At 37.9% G+C, this 24,871-nt stretch overlaps 1 protein-coding gene across 5 annotated transcripts in view; it reads left to right on the top strand.

The window, feature by feature from the left end:
* The window catches only part of CDH2 (cadherin 2), a 124,489-nt gene extending 100,602 nt beyond the window's left edge, over positions 1-23,887 (top strand). For all 5 annotated transcript variants that reach the window (XM_064507349.1, XM_064507353.1, XM_064507352.1 and 2 more), the window contains exons 14-16: positions 1,557-1,696; positions 15,035-15,199; positions 22,483-23,887. In XM_064507349.1, the coding sequence (XP_064363419.1) occupies positions 1,557-1,696; positions 15,035-15,199; positions 22,483-22,689 (512 nt within the window). In that variant the 3' untranslated portion in view covers positions 22,690-23,887. The remainder of the gene's footprint in view (positions 1-1,556; positions 1,697-15,034; positions 15,200-22,482) is intronic.
* Positions 23,888-24,871: the final 984 nt, after the last annotated feature.

The raw sequence follows: 24,871 nt of genomic DNA, 5'->3' as shown, positions 1-24,871 counted from the left end.
TATTGATTTAACAGAGCCTTTCTGAATTAACCAAATCCTTTAAGGTATTTTTCATATAATTACATTCCAGATATATTGGGATTTCTTTCCATGAAGATGCTTTCTGGTTATAATTGGAAACACATCTATTGTATTAGAAATTCATTTACTCACATTTATTGCATGTTTTGTTTCTCATTATTTTCTTTAACAACTTCAGTTCATAAACGGTATAACTGAAAAACTGTCAAGATTAAAGCAAAGTTTAAGAATGTATAGCTCTAAATACCATTGACTTCTCCTCAGTCTCAACTGTTCTTGCCTCTGAATATAAATCTAAACTTGGGCAACAGTATTGTCTATTCTGGTGAACTCCCAAGCCAGATGCCCACTAGATCAGGAAAATTGGTGATATTCAAAGATTAGAATTACTTATGCTATATAATGCACCATATATTCTTGAGATATAATAGAAAGAAATAAAAAAATAGATTTTTTTTTAAACTCTGTCACTGCTGGAGAGATTCCCTTGTGAAGGCAGTGGTTTATGAAGCTCAGTCTTTCTTACTGCCTTTTATTGCAAGTTTATTTTGCAGACGTGGAACAGATATGTGACTTTTATGGCTTGAATATGTGATTGATTCCCAAATTAAATCACATAAAATAGGTTAAGTTCAAGCATCTCTTGCTCAAGCTACCTTGTTTTAGAGTAGAAAAAAAAAATTACATAGCCAGAACTAACTTTAGGTCAGCCGGTTTACTTCTAAACTATGAGAAACTAAATAATAATGATATATTAAATTCATTGTGGTCCAGTCACTTAGCTTGTACATATTTTCCCTAAAATAAGTCAAGAGATACTGTGAGATTTGTTGGATACATTGCCAGATTGCTTTAGTATGTGCTTACATCTGCAAATGCCAAAGGGTGTTTTTACAGATTCCAACTAGTAATATTAGATTTTAAAAAGGCAGCACTCTGTGCTGGAGGAAGAAGTAGAGTACTACATGGCTTTGTGAGAGAGCCCAGAACTTCAGTCCACCAGTCTGCTCTACCATGGGTACCGTGCCCAAGCCATTAACCGTATTTGTACAGAGTAGTTAATAAAATCATGTTCTGTCCTTGAGAAAAATCTTAAAACTTCGTCTCCTGCCTCAAATATTCTTGTTTGCGGCTGTTTAATTTAGTAACACTATGTCTGTCTTTTGACATAGTTCCCAGGTATGTGATATGACATAATTTAGTTGTTCTACGTCTGCTGAGGCTATGTTAGTAAACTTACTAGATGAAAGTTTGTTTAACAAACTCAGGAAATATCTTGGAGTTTTGAGATAGAACTACCTGAACAGTTGTGCCATTTCCCGTATAGGGCTGGTATAGTCAGCAGCTAAAGAAAAGAAACTTGTCCTTCTTGAAAGGAAACGTGAGCTGACTATCTTACTCATCTTGGATTACTGAAATGTCACACCTAGAACAGCCAAAGCCAACAGCAATCTCTTGGTTTAAATTTGCACAGTTTTCCATGGCTGTATTTCAGAGTTAAGACGTGTTTTTGTATCTTCCCTTTTACAATGCAGTTTTAGTTTTAATGTTCGTGGTATGGATGAAACGCCGTGATAAGGAGCGTCAGGCCAAACAGCTCTTGATTGATCCAGAAGATGACGTGAGGGACAACATTCTGAAATATGATGAAGAAGGTGGTGGTGAAGAAGATCAGGTGAGAAACAGTTCATGCTTTTTATGTATAGGTTCATAACTTCACACTGCGCTTGATCTATTTTTGTTTCTGTGGACATATTATAATAAGTAGCCAGTTTTTGCATCAAATACTACAGCTGCTAAGTAAAATTTTAAAAACTTAAAAGACCATATTGCTTTCCCATGTCATTTTTGCAGTTCTAGAGGCATCAATTGCCTGCCTTTTGGATGAGATGTAAAACTAGTATCTTGCCCACTTACAGACGTTAAAACAGTCATGGCATTCTGGCCATATTCCAACACAGGTAGTTATATTTAAATGTAAAATAAAATCCACTGTCATTTCAGTCTGTAAACGTTTTTCACTCCTTGTCCAAGATACTGTTGTACAGAATCCCTAGTGCAACATGGCTCATACATTCTACTCAAACTGTGACCCTTTTTTAGTGGTGGGTGAGTGATTTTCTAGATGTTTGGTAGTGTTGGCTATTGACAAATTGGTGACTGCTGGGATTTCAGTTTGGAAAGTTTTTTGTTTCAAGTAGCTGTCTGGGCACATCTGTGTTTATTCAGATACCTTTCCAGTCAGGTGCCATATACATTTACTCTCATATCACCCCTGAATGAACCGTTGCTCATATTTCAGAGGACTGGGAGTGAAGCGTATATACTAAGAATAGCTTCATTTTTCCTTTCTTTCTAAGTTAGTTTCCAAGCGGTGTGATTTCTTTCCTTCAGAGGAGATTTAGTAAGTGCTTTATGAGCATGACAAACGTAGATTTATGGATGTTATTAGTGGTAGAAGTAAGTGTAATAATTACAAAAGTGAACAGTGCATATAATAGAGCCTAAGAAATTTTCCAGTAAAAAGCCTTGAAAAATTCAGTATAATTCTTCCACACATCCTCAGTCACAGTCATCTAGCACTTCAGCTATCTGAAAAGTGTCTCTCTTCACTGGTACAGGCATTTATAGCTTCTCTCTGTTCTTTTGTTTGTCTGTCTGAAATTTGTGTTCACCTTAGCAATTTCCATGTTTCATGCATTTCCCCAGATATTGTTCATAGTTCCTGGCTTTTCTGCATGACTTTCTTTTTAAGCAATTTGCAAAGGAAACTTCAGCTTATGCAATTTTGGAAAATCACTTATGTTGCTGATTAAACTGAAGGCAGCCCCTTGAGTTTGTATGTGTCCAAGTTGTTTATATACAGATAGTTTTGAGTACAAAAATTGCATCCAGTCTGTGCATCTGTTATCACACAGATGAATTACAAGCTTAAAAACATCAAGAAACCGACAACTAATTTTCCAGTTCACATATTCCCAGCTCTTGTCCACCTAGAATTCTTTGCAGGAGCTATTTATCATTTTTCACATGGTTTGGGTTTTTAATTTTAGTCCACACAGTCCTCAGGACAGAGTCAGTAAAGGGTATATAGTATATGCTGTTCTTTGAGAAGGTCATAGGTGATGCTAAAATAGCATTGAGAGAGGTTGTGCTGCAGAGCAGAAACCTTATGTATTGTAACAGTTCCACAGGGAAGACTAAAATACTTAACAGTTTAGAAATGGTGCTGGAACCTGCCATGTATCCATCTTGCATTTGTGCTCATCTCCGGTGAATGTGGTGTCTTCAGGAGTTTTATAGCCAGGGAAGTGCAGCAAGAGGCAACATTGTGTGCATGCAGTAACGTTTAACAGGATGTAAACTATCCATAAATGCAGTGTTTTGCCAGCTACAGGTGCATGCAATGAAAGGAGGAGCTGTCAACGGGTGGGGTAGCAGTAAAATGGTAAGAAACGGGGAATGAGGGTCATTTCCTCTCCCAGTGAGCCCAGGAAGCACCTAGAAACAGGGAGGTTTGAGGACTTCTTTTTAGAAAATTAAGCGACTTTTAGCCATGACTCCTCTGCCCACTTCCTCAAGACAGAAACTTTGAGGCTATTGTCGCAGATTACCGCTGCCGGCCATGTAGTTCAGCTACACTGGTCCCTGTCGTGAGCCATTAAGCAGAACGCATTAGTGTCTGATGGTCTAAAGGAACTTTATACACCCAAAATGTAACAAACATCACAGGAAGAGAAGAAGAAAAACTTGCACAAAAAGTAGCAAGCTTTTATAACCCTTTCTATAACAAGCTTTTTAGACCACTGTGTAGGTAAAAAGAGAGGAGTAGGTTTTCCCACAGGTTCAAAGTTAGGAATTTTTGCCTCACCAAAACATCTGAAAAGAGAGCACAGGCTTTTCACTTATGCACTTAAATTAGCTGTCTAAAATGGATGATGGGAATACACTTGGTCTTTATTTTTAGGAAGGTGTTTTTACTTTGTTTATATTGGTTTCACATTTTTGCCTTGTAAAATCTGGATTTCTGTCTGTGCTTAATTAGTTGATAATATTTCCTAGGTTCACTTGTTTAATATCATTGTCCTCCAGCCCCATGGAAAGAGAAAGGATTTTATTTTGATTTTTGTCTTATTTTTCGCAGACATTTTATGTGAGTTTTAAGAACTTGGAATGCTAAGCATTTGAAATGTTTCAAGAATTTCCCTACAAGTAGTGATCACATCTTTGCAAACTGTGGCTTAGCAAAACACTGCACAAGCAAAGCTGCGAACAGACCATTCCAGACAATGGGCCGTGGCCATCAAGGTCTTTGTCTGTTTGACAAAGTTAAAGTAAGGGGTCTTTCCTCTCTAGTGTTCCCAAAAAAGCGTATGAGACTGCCAGTAAAAATGTTTTTAGAATAAGGCCTCGTAGGGCAAAACCGCCACCGTTCTATTAAAGTCAGGAAAAATTATTCCACGTCAACCTTGCTTCCACAAGTTGTCAGCAAATGGCAGAGAGAATTCTTAATGTCCCTGTTAATGTTCTCTGGTACTCTCTCCCAAAAAACATCAGGACTGACTGAACAAGCAACTTCAGTGGGAGACAGTGCATAAGGTGACTCCACAACACAGAACCACCCAACAAACCATGCATCTCGTGCAGCAAAAATAGAAAGGAATGCTCAAAGCTTCAGCTGAATTTAGGTGAAAATGCAGCATATTTTAACAGCTTCAGATGTTTTCATAATGCATGGCTTTGAAAATTACTTATTTATAATAAGCAAATTATTTAGGCATCTTTAAAATCAAATGCTTTCTGAATCAATACTTAAAGGTTTATCTAGTGTGACCTCATCTTTCAATTGTTTATACCAAATGTTTAGGTGACATGAGGAATATGGTTGGCAGGGCTTGAAGGTACGTGATATAATTTATGATGGTTTGTATCCTGAACAAAACTACTTTTAGACTTCTGTTTTCATTTGGGGGTTTTCTTTATTTAGAAGCTATGCATTTGGGTTTCTTACCTGTCATGGCAGACTGAGAAACTCCTAAAGCATGTTTGCTATCTTCCTCTCAAACTCTTTCTACAGGAAATCAAAGTAAAGTCTCCAGTAACAAATTTGATTAGTTCCATATTCAGGCTAGTTCCTCTGAGTCATAGCAACTGTCAGCAAAAAGGTGGAATGCCTGTGTGTTTTTTTTTTTTTTTCCTTAGGCTAGCATTTCTAAGAAATTATGATATTTGTCATAAAAGAGGAGTTGATTCTGTGTTGGAGACTGCTGTTAATCCCATCTGAGGCCTTCTCAGCTCTCAGATAAGTGATACTTTGTTCACTGTGATAGAGTGAATGCTTGTAAAGAAAAAAGAGGTTCTTAAATGATTTGTCCTCTTTCCCTAGCCTGACAGGCTGCAGAGGCAATGCACGTTTTGAGTTGGAATGATGTACTGAGGGTTATGTGATCTCTATAGCAGTTGAGAAAAATGCTTTTAATTTCCTCAGCCAGAAGAGCTCTAGAGCTGTTTGTCATAACTGATGTTAACCTGCTCCCCACTGAACAGCGTTGTCGACACAGGAAATGCTCTGGATTTTTTTTTCACCTGAACTTACATTTTCTGGAAATGTAGACAGTAAAACTGGCTCTGAAAGCTGTACAGCACCTGTATCGTTCAAGGCAGAAATATTTTTTCCCGCTGTCTGGAAAGATCACTGTTCTGTCGCTGAAAGGCATTGCTGGACAAGAGGTGATATCCTGGGTGGATAGTGGGGGGCAGGAGAGGGAAGAGATACTCCTGGATAGAAAGTCTGTGCGATTTATTCTCAGGATTTCGTCTTTAATATTTTCCAGTTGTAACAATTTGGCTACCTGAGTGCAGGCAGTGGGCCATGAGTGGCTTTGAGTCATCATCATTCACCTGAAGCCAGTGGGGCTGTGTTTTTGTTGTGTTTTTTAATTATTCCACCTGAATGTTTGACCCAGCAATTTTGCTGGGGGTGGCGGAGGCGGGAAGCATTACTGTCTGCTGTATGCTGAAATGGTTGTTCCTAGTTCTGAAGTTGGCAGTGACGATCTTTCATTATTAACAGACCACATCATCTGCAGGCTGTGGTTGTTAGCAAACAGGGTAGGTATAAGGGGCAAATGACTGATATTCTCCCCAACATGACATACGTTCAATTTGTAAAACTGCAGTCAGTTCTAACCATCAGAACCATACGTTGGTCGAGTGTTCAGGCACTTAGCACATGTCTGCAGCATCGCTGAAGCATAGAGCAGTCACAGCCCCGAAGCATCACTGATTTGTTTGAACATCTATCTTGGGCCATTGATGTGATTTACATTGAGGCAGCGGGTGCTCAACAGGGATACTAGCAGCAAATGTTGACCTGGTGACTGTGATACATTTCTTCCATTTAATTGCCTTTGTATACCTTTCCTTTAGTAAATTACAAAAGATGATCCTCACATCTCCTTTGAGCCCAATTCTGTAGTGTTTTCTGAATTTTAGTAGCACTTGATCATGCAAGTGGCCCTGTTGAAGTAAACAGTGTACATGGTATGCCTTGAACCTATCACAGATCTTGATTTTGAACTTGTATTTTAATTTAGGCCTCCACCTTCTTCAGCACAAGAGTTTCCAACACAATGATTTTGCTGTTATTCAAAGTATTTTTCTTCCTAAGAACTCTGCATGTTCCTTCCTAAATCACTTTTCTTACAGTCTATTCAGACATTACTCAACAGCTTGCTTTTTGGCATTTTTTTATTACAAGTTTATATAGAGAATGTAGCATTTATTTTAAAGATGATGGTGATAATGTTAAAAATATAATGGGCTATTTTTGTGTGTGAATGTATCTAAATTCTAAACAGGAATTGCATGTATACATTTGATGTATTCCTGAGTAATCAGGCTCATTTATTTATTAAAAAAAAAAAAGCTTTGTTCCAGCATTTTTGTGTGATTAAAAAAAAAGTGAGAAATCCTCTGGGAAAAAAAAATTCAGAGATCTGTTGAGGTGGAATTTTTGTGGGTTTTTTTCTTTTTTTTTTAGTGTCAAACCTGTCTCGATGCCTGCATCTTAAGATTACATTGGTCTTGCGTGGCAGATTTTTTTTATAGCCTCTATAAGAAATATTCTCATGTTTATAATCTATTCTATCAACATTATAAATCCATATGATTATGTTTATTTTCACCACCCTATCTGAGTGTTATTGAGATCATTTAGTCTCCCTTTTTAACCTTTATTTTGCATTGCATTCATATTGGAACATACTTTATGCTAAGAGATTTTAACGATAATGAATGAAATAACTGTTCTTATGATATCCCTAGGCATCTACAATATTATCATTAGAAGGAAGTTATTTTGGGGGTTGTGTTTGCTTACTAAGACATTATTTTTTTTCGAATGAGTGACTCATGCAGTGCTCCTGCGGAGGAATTATTGTCATTCCTTGGTGAATCTTTATCTCATCATAGGAAAAGTAATGTTTCCATAATTCCATTACAGAACTATTTTGTATTTTATTTTATGCTGTCTAGAACCTTTGCCCATTTTTGTGCTTCATCTGCAGCTGGAGTTTAACTTTCACCTTTTTTATTATTGAAAAAGGTAAGCTGAATTCTTGGTTATCTTAAAAATGATTAACTTGTAGTGCTCCAGATGTATCTGTAATAAAAAACAAATAAGAAAAGCAATATGGCAGAAAGTAACAGAAAAGTGAACAGCAAGTAAAGAGCAGCTGCTGGCACAAGCATTTTAACTAGCCTCCCACCTGCAGCCTAGATCTAGTCAGTCTTCTGTGCTTGGCTTTTTTTGGAGTCTCATTATTTCAGCAGATGTAAGATTTAGAGGGTTTGGACCATTTTGCAGAACTAGGGCAATATTTTATGTGCAAAATTTTTGCAGTATTTTAGGGAAAGGTTTGGTAATTTGGGAGATAAAAGGGTAAGATGTAGCAGGATTGGTTTTCACTTCCTTTTCTTTTTGTTTTTAAAGGACCTCGACAGATGGTCTCTGGCAGAGTCAGCTATGTATGTTTAAAATATTTCCTCCCTTGCTTCTCCACCACATCTCCACCTACTCTATTAGAGTAGACAATAATTCTGTTTGTAACACAAGGGCAAAGCAGAACATGTGTTTTCTCCATAGGTGCTTCATGTCACAGTCTGCTGTATCCTCTTAACCCCATAATGAAATTGGGTTATGCTAACGTACCATCCTATAAAATGGATAGGTGAAAAACAAACTTCTGCCATGGCTCCTTTACGTGCACTTAGACCACTGCAGCTATTTTTGTCTGGTGCATGCCAGTTACAGCTCTCCCAGTCCAATTAAGTGATCCAGTGACAATTAAACTGATTATTTCTTCCATTGGGATAGGTCTGAATGTTCATGTATCTTCACAAAGGTCAAATGCCTTGAAAATAAGAAAAAGGTGTAGTGATCTTGCTATATTAGTCATATATCTGGGTCTATATTCTTGCATGTAAGGCTTTAGTTCTGTATAAGGATTAAAAACAAGTCATCCCTGAAAGTGAATAAAACAGTCTAATGATGGCCAGGAAATGCACTGATAGCTTTGAGATAACAGAGAAGTTGGATTCATAAAGCGTTAATGAATGGGTCAGGCATGTTACGTGTACTAGTATGCATTGCTCTCACTGTGTTAGAGAGAATTTCCTAGTAGTGAGAAGCTTGATTTAAATGAAATTTTAAAAAGTAAATATTATAGGAATCTAGAACTGTGGGAGATTGCTACTTTATGGAAATTATACATGAAAATGGCTACTAGGGAAATTAAGTCAGCACTTAGATATAGTTTACTCAATTTAGATTGAACTCGCATGGATCGTGTGGAATTGTTGTTACAAGTTTTAGAATTTCTAATATTTTCAGAGGTTTCTCTCTGGAAAAGTCAGTCCTGTCTATGCATAGAAATTCACAGTTTTGGTAAGTTGTTGTTTGAATCTGTTTACAGTTCTGCTTTATAATGTTACAGTACGCATTCATATAAAGTAGGTCCAGTTAGTGTAATTTTTTTGGTTTGTTAATTTTTTGCCAAGAACTTCAGTAAATCTTCTAAAATTCAAACACAACCAGAACAGCTAATCCAGAATAGAATGATGACATTGCATCTGTCCTGTTCAGAAGGGGCAACAGCAGAGGACAACCTATCAATGATAGTATGACATAATACAGGGACATACATGAAAGCCTTTGTATTCCATCCTTCACAGTATGTCAACACTTGAAAAAAGTGTGTGTGTGGAGAATAGAGAAGCCTGATCAAACTTGGTTCATATCAGAGGTATGATTTTGCTTCTTGCCCAGGGGAAAACCTGGTATACAAATTTGTTTGAATAAATATGGCTGCATGGGATCAGAAATACACCAGTGTTTTAGTTCATCTACATTCTTAGTGGGTTGAGTTACAGACTTAGGCATGATAGACTCTCCTGTTAGAGGAGAATCTTTGTTGTCTTAGGCAGTACAAAGATTATGTGTAGGACCATCCCTGGAGCTCCAATATGGAAACAGTGCAGTGCCTTTTATTGCCTTTATTAGAGATGAGTAGCTTGAGCTCACTCAGTTTCTTCTGTAGGTGCGTGGTGTGATGGGAACAGGGAAGGAAGTGTCTCCATTCCAAAGACTTACAAACTTTTTCAGGTCCCTTCTTTCACTCTGTGCCCACCCATTCTTGGCCTGTAATTTGTCCCATTTTGGAGCTGGGTTCATCAACCACTTCTAGTGACTGTTAGAACAACAGAATAGTTGAGGTTGGAAGGGACCTCTGAAGATCATCTAGTCCAACCCTCCTGTTCAAAGCAGGATCACCTACAGCAGGTTGCTCAGGACATTGTCCAGTCAGGTTTTGAGTATCTGGAAGGCTGGAGACTCCACAACCTCTCTTGGCAACCCTTTCCAGTGTTTGACCATGCTCACTTTGAATGGAATTTCTTACATTTCAATTTGTGCCTGTTGCTACTTGGCCATTCACTGGATACCCCTGAGAAGAGTCCGACTTCGCTTTCTTTACTGTCTCCCATCAGGCATTTATACACTTTGATAAGATCCACCCCCCTCAGCCTTCCCTTCTCTATGCTAAACAATCCCAGTTCCCTCAGCTTCTTCTCATATGACAGATGGTTCAAGATCTTTATCATCTGCATAGCTCTTTGCCAGACTTGTGCCAGTATGTCAATATCTCCCTTGTACCGGGAAGCCCAGAACCAGACATAGCACTGCAGATGTGGTCTTACCAGTGCTGACTAGAGAGGAAGTGACCGTCCCTCAACCTGTTGGCAACAGTCTTCCTAATGTAACCAGGGACACTGTTGGCCACCTTTGCTGCAGGGACACATTGTTGGCTTATGTTCAACTTGTTGTGAACCAGGACCCCCAGGTCCTTTTCTGAAAAGCTACTTCCCAACCAACAAGCCCTCAGCCTGTACTGGTGCATAGGGTTATTCCTCCCCAGGTGCAGGACTTTGCACTTCCCTTCGTTGAATTTCATGAGGTTCCTCCCTTCCTTTCTCCAAGCTGCTGAGGTCCCCCTGAATGATGGCACTCCATCTGGTGTATTGACCACTCCTCTTAGTTTTGTATCATCTACACATTTGCTGAGGATGCCCTGTCTCCCATCACCAGGTCATTAGTGAGATTATTAAACAGTATCAACCGCTGGGTACTCTACTAGTAACTGGCCTCCAGCTGGACTTCATGCCACTGATCACAACCCTCTGACTGGCTGTTAAATGGAGAGATGCCTTTCTCTCACTAGAGGAATTTGTTTAATGGAAGAGATTGTGAAGGCTGCATTATCTTTTTGCACTGAGAATCAGTTCTTACCGGGGAATATAAAATGGCCTATTCTATTCTGGCCATTCCTTCTATCCAAGTTGAGATACTTGGACTGTGCTTCCAGATACTGTGTAGAGAATCATAAAGAAATACTTGAACCCTTTTGCCTGCTTACCTGGTAAGGTGATTCACTTCTAGGACTTGGCTAGCTGGTTGACATTTAGTACTGTCTCTGTTGGATCTCATTTCAGGAAAGTGAGGCAAGAGCTAGTAATGGTGTCAGTCTTTGCTTGAAGCTGTCCAGCACTAAGTGAATAGCTAATAAGGTCACTGTGATCAGCATGCTTTACCCCTCACCCCGCCTTTTTTTCTTTTCTTTTAAAATTGTCCAATTTCACAAGATGCAACTTCCAGTATAATATCCTGACTTTATTTCCTTTCTTAAAACAAAAGCAAATCAAACCCAGGAGTTTTTCTGCTTCCATACAGGTTTTTTTTTCAGTAACAGTAAACAGTGATGTCTAAGATGCTAACCAAAGAGACAGAAGTGCAGGTGGTTATATCAAAAGAGTATACTGAGAGTTATAGTACACATTAAGGTAGATTTCATCTCATTTACCACCAGAAATCAAAAAGGTAGCTGTCTAATCTCAGCCAATTATATCAGTTCCCCTTATAAACAAGGGGAAAGACAAGGGGTCATTCAGCTTGCTTTGCTTAAACCCATATGCTAGAATGGAAAGCTTCTGTCTTGCTGTTGACTGTGTAGACTTAGATGAACAGATTATTGTAAATGTCTGATTTCTAAAGACCTGAGTTTGCTGAGATGAGTACAACACAGATGCAGAACTGTCAGAGTCAGAAAGGGAACAAACTAATACTTGTTTTAACTACCTTCCAGTGGGAGAACCAATATTAGGCTCTTCTGGATGAGCTGAGATGAGGGACAGGATGATGTTTGGGGGGGGGGGGAGGGGGGAGGGGAACGGACCTCAAACCCCCAGACTGGGCTTGCTCAAATCCAAACTGAATGGAGGGAAAAAGGATTTACTGGAGTTAGGGCTAAACAGCAAAAATAAGGAAATAAATGCCTCTGATGGAGTTGGCAGCCATACAGGTTGGATTCTTTCAGCCTTTGCTCAAGTATGTCCCCAAAGTAGGACCTAGCCTTTTCCTCATTAGCCCCTCAGCAGATTCAAATGATGAACAGACTATACGGAAGAAGAAGGGGGCTCAAAAAAAACATTGCTGCCTTGTGCTGCTGGAATTAAGGAGAACATTCTGGGTGGTTATTTTTACTCCAAACTGGCTGCCCCAACCTATTCCAGCATGTTTTGTTCTCTCTCTGATGTGCCACAGTTTTCCATTAAGTTGTCATGTCTGCAGCTATGTTAACAAACTCTGCTAGAGACTAAACTTAAAGTTATGTTCAGGAGCTTTAGATAATACAGGAAACATTTTTCCATTTGTCTAGCTGTGAAAGCAACATTGAACAAAGAGCTGGAATTTCAGCAGTCCTAGACAACTTAAGCTCTGGCTCTTTAAAACATTTTTCATTCTTTTACTTTATAATAATTGAATAGAGTTGACTTCAGAGTTGAAACAGCTGGAGACCTTGCATGATACTATGTTTGTATGTCATTAAGCTAGTTTGGGGAGATGGTGGATGACTTGCCATACCTGACTGGTGTACAGTTGGTATTGATTTTAATGAGAACTGAAAGTCTGTGGTAATAAGCACAATGGATCTTCTCTTCCTGTCCAGACACTAATAGACCTGTAAAATAGATTTCCTCTGATAGAAGACTGGAAGGCAGTGTCATAAATTACCCTAGAGAAGAAACCAAAAGTGGGAGTCCACGTAAGGGTGCATTCTGCCCTGCTGTTGCCTTGCAGAAGGGAGTTGTATTTGTAGCTATAGAGCCTAGAGATGTTCTAGAACAATGCATACGCACAAGAGAAGGTCCTTAAATGTGCAGATATTAGACTGTCTAACTTGTTTAATGTTACATTTCTGTGTGACTGCTAATTAAAAAAAGAGCTGGCTGAGTGGGAGTGGATAGAAAAAACATTTTATCGTTATAAAAATGAAATGAACAGATAAGCTCTTGTGGTTTTAATATTTGCATTTAAACTTACCTGTTTTAATTCCGCCATATAAAAATGCTTACTATTTAGGGAAAAAAAAGGAATATTTTTTCATTTCTCTTTGCTGGTGTTTTCCACCTTTATCTTTTGGGTTAGATCAGAGTTTTATGAAAAGTATTTTTACGTTACATATCTATATATTCTACGAAGTACATTCTCTTCTATTTGATAGGATTATCTATTCTGATAGTGTACATCTGAATTGTTTTTATTTTACTAAATAAAAAGGAATGGATAACAAGCTCCATTTTGTTTACTTTTCTTCCATTTGTGCAGCTTCATGGAGATCTGTTAGTATTCTGTTTGGTGCAGTAAGAACAGAAGGGTAGAAGTTCCAGCCCTGCCCCAAGGAACTTGCAATCTAATTAAAACATATGAGACTGCGTTCTCAGAGCTCAGCGGAGCTGTTCCGCTTTTCGGACTACATGTTTGTGTGCAGTCAGCAGAGGACCTGAGTAACAAATGAGAAGGTGTAATGCATTTGATAATCAGTTACAATTCTCCCAGTAGCATACCCTCTTTGTCAGCAGACCTCTTCTCTTGCTGGAAAGTGAGAGACTTTTCATTAGTCTGTTTTGGGGCTCACACTAAGTAATATTCTCAAAATGACCTACATCCCATGAAATGACAGCAGAGATTAAATGCTTGCATTCCTTCCTTGGGAGCTATTTAGGAACCATTGAAAAACATAACTCTCTGTACAGAGAGCTTCCAGCATGTTGAGATTATAAATAAGAATTTTACCAAAACAAAACTGTTGAAAAATAGAGACTGAGACTAATAATAAGAGATTTTTTTAATTATTGTTTCTAAGAGCATATTTCACACAGTTTTACTCCTTACATACCCTTCCTTGAAGTGTATCCAGGCACATGTAAAGCATGATAATGTGGTAGCAATACATGGCTTGGTGTTTGTCAGAAGGTAAATATATTGAATTTTTATTCCTGGAAAGAAAAAATAATCCTTTTGGGGATATTCCTGGCAAGGAGGCTGTTTTGACAGTTAGTCTACTGTACAGCCTCCCTAATCCCCCACTATCCTATGCTTGTGTGGTATGGGAGGATGCTCACAGATTTGAGAGCTTATTTAGGATGCTCCTCAATTGCTTGGATTACTCATGGGGCAGGATATCAGGCATATAATAGAGAAGGCACGAGCCCCAGCCTACTGGTAGCTCATGGATTCATTTTAGTTTAAGGTTTTAAGCACGTTCTTTTTTATTCTGTGTTTTTACCAGTGCATAGTGCAAAGGGATCCTACAGCATGACTACCTTTTAGTCATCGCAATAGTGAGGTGAATGGCAATGCTGAAATGCATCACACTGCGCAAATAGTATGCAGACATATATATCTTAAATGCATAAACATTCATCTAGTTAAAAAAATGTATATATGTACATATTGCTTATTGGAATTCATAGTGCTATGTTAGCTTCGTCAGTCTGCCAAAGTTTGAAATGGCGGTGTCAAGTACTTAATAAACAGATCCACAAGTAATCTTTAAAAAGTGCTTAGAATTAAGGCCAAATCTGAGAAGCTTTGTACTTCTCATGACGTTTTTTCCCTTTTGGCTTTCGTATTATGGAAGCCACACAAAATCAGCAAGGAGTCCTAAACTCATCCTTCGAAGGTGTTATAAAACACTGCAGAGCAGTGCACTTGCTTATTTCTCAGAATGAGTGTGTCTAGTATTTATTTACTTAGAAAAATAAAAGTTGGATTTGGCATCTTCACTCTAAGCAGTAAATCATCATTACTAGGCAGGGTTTAGTCTCTTAATAGTGCTACTCTAATCCTTACTTCTCAATGGAAAATATATAAGAAGCTCTTCAAATCTGATGGAATAGAATCAAAAAGGTAGACTCAGTATAAATCAAACAACATCCTGTTGGTATGTAAGTAGTAATTTTTTAGCCTTTATTCTCAACAAGTGTTACAATTCTCAAAGTAGGACTTCTGATCAAATGATGCCTTCTGCGTCTCCTCCTTTTCCTCCCCATGTTTCCCCTGACAAACGTTGTTTAAAAATTTCCTAACACACTGTCTTTGTTTCATATTTTGCAGGATTATGACTTGAGCCAGCTCCAGCAGCCTGACACTGTAGAACCAGATGCCATCAAACCTGTTGGAGTCAGGAGACTTGATGAAAGGCCAATCCATGCAGAACCTCAGTATCCAGTCAGATCAGCTGCTCCTCATCCTGGAGACATTGGGGACTTCATTAATGAGGTAAAGGAGAGGAAAAGAATTTCCTTGTAAGATGTGATAAGCTTTTTTTTGTTGCTAATTGTACTCTGCATGAATAGCTGTTATGTTTGAACATAATAACTTTTTAAAACTTTCTTAAACAATTAAAATTGTCTTGCTAGATAGGAGTAAATATGTTCTTTTAAAGTGCAGACATTTAATTAACTCATTCAAACAGAAAGGGAAGATATATCAATTAACTTCTGTACATTTGTATTAATTACATTCATAATGTGTTATCAGCTGTAACCACAGTATCTCCAAGCGGGATTATGCCATGGGTTCCTAGTAATAAATAGACTAACAAAATTATAGTTTAGCCTAAAATCATTTATTAATTCAGAGTAATTTAATAATGGAAGAAGTTCATTTTCATTTTCCTCATACATTACCCTTTGAATCCAGATAATAGTGGAAATTCAGTACCTTCAGTAAGACCGAAAGGATTCCATCAAATACGATTAGTGAGCAGGGAGGGCAGCTAAATTAAATGTTATGTAAGTGCTTTTAATACTGGTTTTGTCTAAGAGCTTTAGATGTCTTTGCATTATCTTTTGATTCTTCCAAACTAATAAAGATAAATGTAAGATTCAGATTATACCAGATAATTTACAGTTCTGAAAGAAATACTCCTCTACTAATATTCATTTCATTATTTCTATCACAGATGAGTTTAAAATCATTGGTTTTGTGGAATTTAAGATACCACAGTGCCGTGTGTTTGTTGTGCTTGCTATTTATAAGAAAACAAATAATAATAATTTGCAATCTAAAAGAAATATGAACTATATTCTGTAGATGAATAGTAGTAGTTCATTATATTCTCTAATTTTCTCTAATCTCTCTATTCTCTAATCTTTCTTGGCATTTAGAGCTGAATGAGTATTGTAGAAATGTTTTTGTGAATATTTGTTTTTTCTTGTCTGCCTTAAAGAAAAATCAGGCTAATATACTTAAGTGTCTCTTGTGTTAGCAAGCTGCAGAAAATTGATTGTGCTCCTAATAAGGTATATGATGATGCAATTTTAAAGAACCTACAGGGAGATGACAAACAGAAAGCATATGTAATATTCCCATTAGGCGATGTATTTTAAGAGTTTGCAGATTTGAGAAAGAGATGGATTAGAAAGAAATGTCTTGACAAAGAGAATTTTTACATGGCTTACATTTCTAAATAACACTTCAGAAAGCCATAATCTGCTTCTGGTAAATAATGGAGCCATGGAAGAATAAAAAGCTCACGTTGCTGGCCAAGACAGTACACGCACAAGAATTTGTTTGTGCTCTTTCCTCATCTTGCTCCAGACAGTCACGGAGTTTTTCATCCTGTTCTCGCATAGGTGTTACCAGACACTGCCCACTTGCCAAGCAGTGGGGAAGTATCTCATACTCCTTCAATTGCTTCTCACTACTCTGATTTCTCTCTTCCTCACAGAAGGATTATAACATGTTCTCTACACAGCCATGTCAAGGACTGAGTGTAATTCTCCTGAAAAGCCAGAAAGGGGCTAGAGTTTGTCCAGCCTCCTGTAATTTATAAATTGCTCAGAAAGCCAGTCTTGCAATACTATTTCGATATGTTATATACTCCTGGAGAGTATAACATCAGTGTGTACAGACTGGGCTGTAGAAAAAGTGGGTGCTGTTTTGATTTAATCCAGTATGTTTATATCACAGTACAGACAAGCAGGGAGTCATTTTCTTACTGCTCTCTGTCGTATTAGATCAATACCTTCCTTTATGCTTAACCTTGCCCTCCACTAAAGCTCCCTCCAGCTACTGTTACACAGTAAAATGGTGTAAATAGTGCCAATAACTCCAAAATAAGATTAATCTTGGAAATACATACATGAAATCACAGAAAACATGGCAATTTTCTTGTTCTGCAAGTTAACTCAAAGTTAATTGTATCCTCTGATTGAAAGAAACTATATGAGATAGATAACCATGTTTCAAGCATTATAATTTAGCTCCCCTCTCCATCCCCCCTTAGCAGGCATCGCTTTTTTAGGATTCCACAAGAACGTGTCTTTCTAATATGGAGCATTTCACCTAGCCTTCTTTCCAGCAGTCAAAAGAGGCCAAGGATTGTTCATGCTCTCTCTGTTGTGCCATAAGTCTGAGCAAATTGGAGATTTTGTTTCTCCAAAACAGTTTATCATCTTAGTTTGTGTTTTATGTTGACATTTCCCATGGCAAATGTGATTCTAGAAAAAATTATTTGAAACAAAAAACAATCTGACTCTCTCTGTAGTACTTATTACTTATTATTACTAATTAAGTTTCCAAATGATCTGTGTCTAGAGAATAAACATTCATGCTGTACAGTTTTTCAAACTCCCTTCAGAGCATTCCACCTACAGTTCATTGTAAGAAATCCTGGAAATAGTACACCCAAATTGGTAAATTCCTCTCAGTTTTACTTGGAGTAAATGGAAAAAAAAATCTGGTAAAACCTTGGCAAAGTACCAGATGTTTCTTAGGACAATTCATATAAAAGATGTGTTGAGCTGTGGAAACAAGATAGTGAGATAAGAAAGAGCAAAGTTATTATTCCCTACTTTGCATCCATATTCAACATAGTTAGACAAAGAACTTTCTTCCACTGTAACTACTGATCACACCATAACATTTTTCTTAAGCAGCTCTAACTCCAGTCCATCTGCAAAACGCACCTGGTCACTAGCTGGACAAGGAGGCTCCCTTGGAGTTGTTGGTACCTAGATTTCAAAATCTGTGTATTTACCCCATCAGTTTCAAAAGATACAACACTGTTTCTGGAGATCAGTTGATCTTTTGGAGTTTGGCCTTGTTTCCTGTGATCCTGATCAGTCTGGTCTTTTGGGATGCTGGCCCATGTGCAGGAGTTAATCTGGTCTGTTAAGTGCCTACCAGCACCTCAGACGTGCATGCAGGGCCATGCAGATTGGCTTCTGAATTACCTCAACTTTAGATAAGATGGAGAAAAAAAAAAAAAAAAAGACAACTATAGGTCATTCATTTCAAATTTTGGAGAGTTTACCTACCATCATCTGAAAAAGTATAGGATATCTTTTTCCTCATGCTTTTATTACAGAGCCATAGAAACAAAAAATGAAGGAGACCTAGTGGGTCATTTTGTTTCCTTCCCTTTGGCAACAAGTTGTTTCTTGTGGTATATTTTTTCTAGTTGTCATCAGCAGTATTAAATCTACCTAACTCAACGAGGCATACATAAGTACGAGTGTTTTGTACTGTTTTAATGACTTGTCAGTTGAAAAACAAGTTACAAGTATGATAAAACCTTCAACTATTTTTGTAACGTTTATAAAGTTAAGATAACACATACCAAGCTATGAACTTTCTGAAATAAGAAGGTTCCAGCATTGCCTTGTAATCAAAATATGTTTTGCAGGCATAAGCAAAATGACCTCAGGGACTTTCTTGTTTTGTCTTTTTCAATGGATAGATGAATCTCTAATTTTACGGGTGAGGGGGAAAAAAAACTCCTTTTCTTCCAGTCCAGTGTACAAACAAGTCAGTGAAGTCAGTCATGTGTTATTAAGAATCCTCTGAAGACATTGTTTTCCATTTGAGCTTTTTAAACATAACCTACAGAGTATAGAGCATAATTAACACTTAGAATATCAGGATTTGCAGGACAGTATAAATTGTGCCTGTCTGAAGTAGCTTTGTTAAGCCAGTTTTCAAGAGCTGCCTATGCTGTCCCTAGAAATCTGAAACAAATTATATTGTGGTGGAGAGCTTGTGGCTAAGAATATATTTCTAATCAATAGAGGACATAGCCTGAGGTAAATTAAATTTAAATTACAAACTAAAGGTCTCATCCCATGAGGACATTGAGGACCCTCAATTCTTTCTTAATAAGTGGTTATTGATACAATGCACCTCTAAGCAGAATAAGGTCCCTTAATGTTTTCTGTTTTCTCTTGTCAAATAAAAAACAATTTTTAGATTGATACAATCTTTCATATTTCCCTGTAGGGCTCTGTTCTTCCTTTCCTCCTCATCAAGAGTCTGTTGGATTTGATTAAGTAGTAGGATTAATGAAAGTAAAAGCATTAGATGACTGATTCTGTAATGTTTCATGTTAGTTCGGGATTTTGTGGTTTTTGCTTTCCTTGATTTCCTTTGTTTTTCCCTTGATTTGAAACAAGTACATTGAGAAGGCTACACATACTGGACAAGTATAACTTAAAATTAATTGTCATTCTTCAGTCAAGGCACTGTGGTCTCTCCTTTTCCTCCACCTTATCTCCTCGTTGGTGAAAGGAACTGAGACATGTAGAAGAGGAAGGGGGAGAAAAAACGAGATTGCTCCTCAGTCTGTCCTAGGTCTCAGGCTCACCTTTGAGCAAAATCAGTATAAGCTGTTCTTGGCAGCCATTTATTGCCTTTTTGGTTGTGCCAGTACAGCAGGTTGTGATGCCACTCACCAAAAGGGGTGGCACAGTAAGCTGAAAAGTGGCAACGTAAACCAAAGGGAGCCTCCTAGCAGGTTTCCCTGCCAGAGCTAACATGGAGCAGTTCCACCTTTAGACGAGCTGTAGAGCCAAACAACAGAGCACCGCACTGGCTAGGTTCAGGGAATGTGTTTAGCAGTAGGAAGTGAAAATTTTCTAATATTTTCATTGTCGTATCATAGATTGTAGCCCGTCAAATACATATGGCAGAAAATTTGGTTGTCTTTTGAAGAATTAATGTTAGAATTGGAGACTAAGTTCAGTCATTATTCTGTGAATCTGAGGAATTTTTAACCAATTGGTTAGGTGCAAACATCAATATCGAGCTGAGTCAGTACCTCCATAACATGGCCACTCACTATGTTTTCTGAAGGAAATGGGTTATGCAGTAAGCACAGTCTTTGAAACAATGAATTTGTCAGTGAGGTGCTATATTATAAACTCAGCAACACACAACCGGTTTTATTTTCCAATGTGACCATACTGCCAGCACCAAATTACAAAAATCCAACTTGTTCCTTGGGGAAAAAAAAATGGCAAGAGGCTGCCTACCTTCATGCCATAAGTGGCTGATACGTATCAGAATTTCTACAGTGATGTGGGAAAATGTTTTGTTCAGTGATTTTTAATAAATTAGTATCCTATGGTTGGCTGGCAGTTTCTAGGCTGGATTTGCTGTAAGAAGTGCAGGGAAATAGCATTTCTTCTCCAAGCCATCTTTGTAGGTGACTTCTACGCACTAATGCTGAGGATTCATTCCTGCTGAGGATTCATTCCTCAGCACTCTTTATGCTCAAGTGGCATTTATTCTCCATCCCTGCTGCCTGCGTTCTAGGGCATGGGAGTCTGTCACCCCAAGAACGCTTCAGGGGTCAGACTGAAAGAGAAGATGTAAATATTGTAAGACTAGTTGCTGCCTGAGAAGCAGAATTGCATTTCTGCTTCAGCAGCAGAAATGGGCAGGAGGCCTTAGGATTATTTGAGTCTTTGAAGCTGGACAAGGTAACCCTTCAACACGAGCTCTTGCCTTCTAACAATCTTGAGCCATTTGTCCTTATACTGGCTGTCAGGATGGAAAACTCCAAAGAAGAAAATAACAAGTATCACCAATTATTCTGATCAGATAATTGAGAAATTATGCTTCTAATGCAGGCTGTTATTAATCTGCTTGATGTTGTTGTACTACCTGAAACAATCATTTTAAGTCCAAAATATGTTCTTGATTTCAGGTCATTAATTTGATAAATATGCTGGGCCTTCCCTCCACTGAGTTGCAAAATTATTTTAGATTCATTCTGCACACTTATAAATGATTTTAGATATGTGATGAAGAATCAAGCTTCTCTTCTACTGTTTACATCACATATGCAATAATTAATGGATTTTGCTATATATGTGTTAGGGAGGGTGGGGGAAATGAATGTCCATTTCGGTTGCATCACATTTACACTTAACAGCACATGTTTGAGAGAGTAAAACAATCCTTTCTTTAAAAGGCGGGGAGGGAGAGGGCCTTAAAGTATTTCCAGGGAGACAGACTCAGCCCTTCAAATTATCAGGAGTATATGAAAGCTGTTCTTTAAATTAAAAAAAAAAAAAAAAAAAAACCCACACATGTAGCACTAGTTAAAATTAATCTAAGAGTAAGCAATTCAAATTCTTTACTAAGCCTTAAAGAATTTTGGCAGACATATTATCCCTGGTCAGTGGCTGCCAGCATGGAACATTCAAAGGCAGATCTTGGAAAAGCATTGCTAATCTCATAGAAGAAAACGCAAGGTGAAAAAATCCAAAACACAAGAGGGCTTGCTTTGCTTTTAACTTAAGGCTTCAGCCCTTTATATTCAATTTGTAACTCTTCCCAGGATAAGCATGGGTGCTCACAGAGCAATCTTCTCATATCCTACAATTAAACTTACTCTCTAGGCTTGGACCAATGTGAAAAAAAATGAGAAGAGATTTTTGTCTCGGCAAAATGTTGTTCTTTCCCAACTTTCTCCTTGTTCAATTTGTTTTGGTTTTAATTTTGGGTGATTAATTTGGGTTACTCAGCAGTAGAGAGCAGAAATTTAAAATTACTAAAGACCTGATATTGGTGTGTTGATAACTTGAATGCTTTGAAACAAGGAAACAAAAACATTTATAATCAGTATATATATTTTTTGTTGTTTTTTGAAGAGCAGGTGGAATCTTGTGTGTGGTTAAGACAAAGCACTTAAGGCTTAGGACAGCATATTGTATCTTTTTCTCACAGCAGCCTACAGTTAGATGAATTTTATAGGACTACCTAAATACGGCTTTTGACGCATACAGATGGACTGCAGTTCAGCAGTGTCAGTGGATATGTTATTGGTTGTGTGAGCTGGCTGTTCTAGCAAATCTATGCAAACATACCTATTTTTCCTTCCCCATCTGTCTGTTTAACCAGTCCTGTGCTGCTAGTGCCTCAGGCTGTGAGCTATGTAACTCAAACTGTATATACGTATTTATTAACATAGTTCCCAATGCAATGATGTTCTCTTAAGGTTTTGTTAGAGCTGTATGTGTAGTTACATTCGTAGCATTGAGCACTCTAATGCTGGAAACATGGCCATTCTAAAAGAAATTGAAATATGTTATTGCTGGAATTACAGAAACACGAATCCTGCTGTCTTAGTTGAAACTGAAGTGAATTGCGGAAGAAAAGAGCTTGGTTTCCTCAGGTGGTGATTGATACATGATTGCACTGAGATATTCCAGTTACATTTTGCCTCTCTCTCCAATGCACAACTTCATCTTTTTTCTCCCTCTCCTTATTTTCAGGGTCTTAAAGCAGCTGATAATGACCCCACAGCCCCGCCATATGACTCCCTCTTAGTCTTTGACTACGAAGGAAGTGGCTCCACTGCTGGATCTTTGAGCTCTCTTAACTCCTCAAGTAGTGGTGGTGAGCAAGACTATGACTACCTAAATGACTGGGGCCCACGTTTCAAGAAACTTGCTGATATGTACGGTGGAGGTGATGACTGAACTTCAAAGTGAACTTTGTTTTTGGACAAGTACAAACATTTCAACTGATATTCCCCAAAAGCATACAGAAGCTAGGCTTTAACTTTGTAGTCTACTAGCACAAGTGCTTGCTGAAGGCTTTGGCATAGGCTGCAAACCAATTTGGGCTCCGTGGAATATCAGTGATCCAATGCTGTTTGGAAAAAAAATATTGAGCTCAGTTACACTTGAATTTTACAGTACAGAAGCACTGGGATTTTATGTGCCTTTTTGTACCTTTTTCAGATCGGAATTAGTTTTATGTTTAAGGCTTTAATGGTACTGATTTATGAAATGATGCATTTAAAGAGACAAAATATGTTGGGGTGGGGAGGAGTAAGGTAAATCACAATATGCTTCAACATGCTTTTGTTACATCACATTGCTTTTATTAAAATAAGGAGATTAAAAATAAAAAAACCCTCATGGAACAATTTTATTATCTGGGAGAGAAGACCATGAGGTTGAACAATGTACATTACTTCTAGTTTTAGATGTTAGGGGATTTTTTTTCACTAAAATTCTAAAACTTATGCAGCTGGTTGCAAATAAAGGGAGTTTTCATATCACCAGTTTGTAGCAGAATTGATTTTTTTTTTTTCATATGCTAGAATGTTAGACACCTTTTGGTCTTAATCCATGTACACTTTTTTTTTCTTTTTTTAATTTCTAGTACTTTTTTCCCACTTCACTGTAAAAATGGTATGTGTACATAATGTTTTATTGGCATAGTCTGTGGAGAAGTGCATAAACTTCAGAACACGTGTATGTATTATTTGGACTATGGATTCAGGTTTTTGCATGTTTATATCTTTCATTATGGATAAAGTATTTACAAAACAGGTTGCAAACAAGTGACATTGATTCAATTGTTGAACTGTAGTTAGAGTACTCAATTTTTTTTTATTTTTATTATTTTTTTGGTTTGGGGAGGGAGAAAAGTTCTTAGCACAAAAGTTTTACATAATTTGTACCAAAAAAAGAAGGGGGGGGGGGGGAAGCTGGCCTAATACTGGTGGCACGAGTAAATATACAGTACGTTTGGGGGGTGGGGAGGGATGGGGGAAGGAGCTTTCAAACTGGAGAGACTTCTGAGAACAGCTTTGCCTCTGTATTGTGTACCAGAATATAAATGATACACCTCTGACCCCAACGTTCTGAATAAAATGCTAATTTTGGATCTGGTGCTTGATTTGGCTTTTTTTTCTACCTGAGCAGCCCTGACTGCAGTAAATAAAGAGAAAAAGTACAGAAAGTGCATTTGAATATAATGAGAACTAGGTGCACTTTTTTAGCATTCAGTACTGCTGAGCTGAAAATGAGCTGCATATAGCAGAAAGTTTGCCACAAATGTGGAAGCCAGGTTCCCAGGTGAAAGCAAAGTGATCATTGACATTTCTGGGAGTTCAAAGCTTTCAGTTCCATGCAGGTGGCTAGCTCTTTGGCTTAATGTACATTATCTATATAACAAAGCTTGCATCATTCTTTGGGTCATTTCTAGATTGACAGTTTAATGATAGTGTGATTATTGTGCTGATCATATAAATAAAACACAGATCCTGGCAGTCGTCTCCTGCCTGAACTTCCTTATGCTGAACTAAAGACAAGCCCCTTGTTAACTTAGTGTGTGCCAGATCACATCCTTCAAGGAGTGTGTTACAATTACAGAACTTTATTACAAAGTCCTATTAGGCAATTAATCATTGCGAGATGCATTTACCTATTACACTGATTTATTCGCAAACAAAGCAGATGTAGTAAGTACAGCAATTGTGCGGTCCTTTCACTGACTTGCAACAATCTGCCTAGGTTTAATGTCTGCATTTAGACTGATTAAGGGCCTAATTGTGAACAGTGTGAAGCTCAAACTCAGCAGAAACGCCACATTTATACAATCTGTTGAGAGAATTGAAGCAGTCAGGAGGGAGTCCAGGCCCCAGCACTAGTGTAGCCGCTTTCTGCAGCTGGTAAGGGTTGGTAGGCAGCAACATAGTCTGTGGGCGATGTTCTTCAGCATGAAGCAGTTTCAGTGTTTCCTCAGCACTCAAACCATAATATATTTAATTATAATGTGATTACCAGAGGTGAATCCTGAAATCTAAGCCAGGGAGCTTTCTATACTGCATATGGCTTAAGATTATGAAATGAGGTATCTCTTCTTTGC

The sequence above is a fragment of the Dromaius novaehollandiae genome, chromosome 2 (assembly GCF_036370855.1).
Source record: "Dromaius novaehollandiae isolate bDroNov1 chromosome 2, bDroNov1.hap1, whole genome shotgun sequence".
Classification (NCBI taxonomy): domain Eukaryota; kingdom Metazoa; phylum Chordata; class Aves; order Casuariiformes; family Dromaiidae; genus Dromaius; species Dromaius novaehollandiae.
This window is presented reverse-complemented; position numbering and strand designations above follow the sequence as displayed.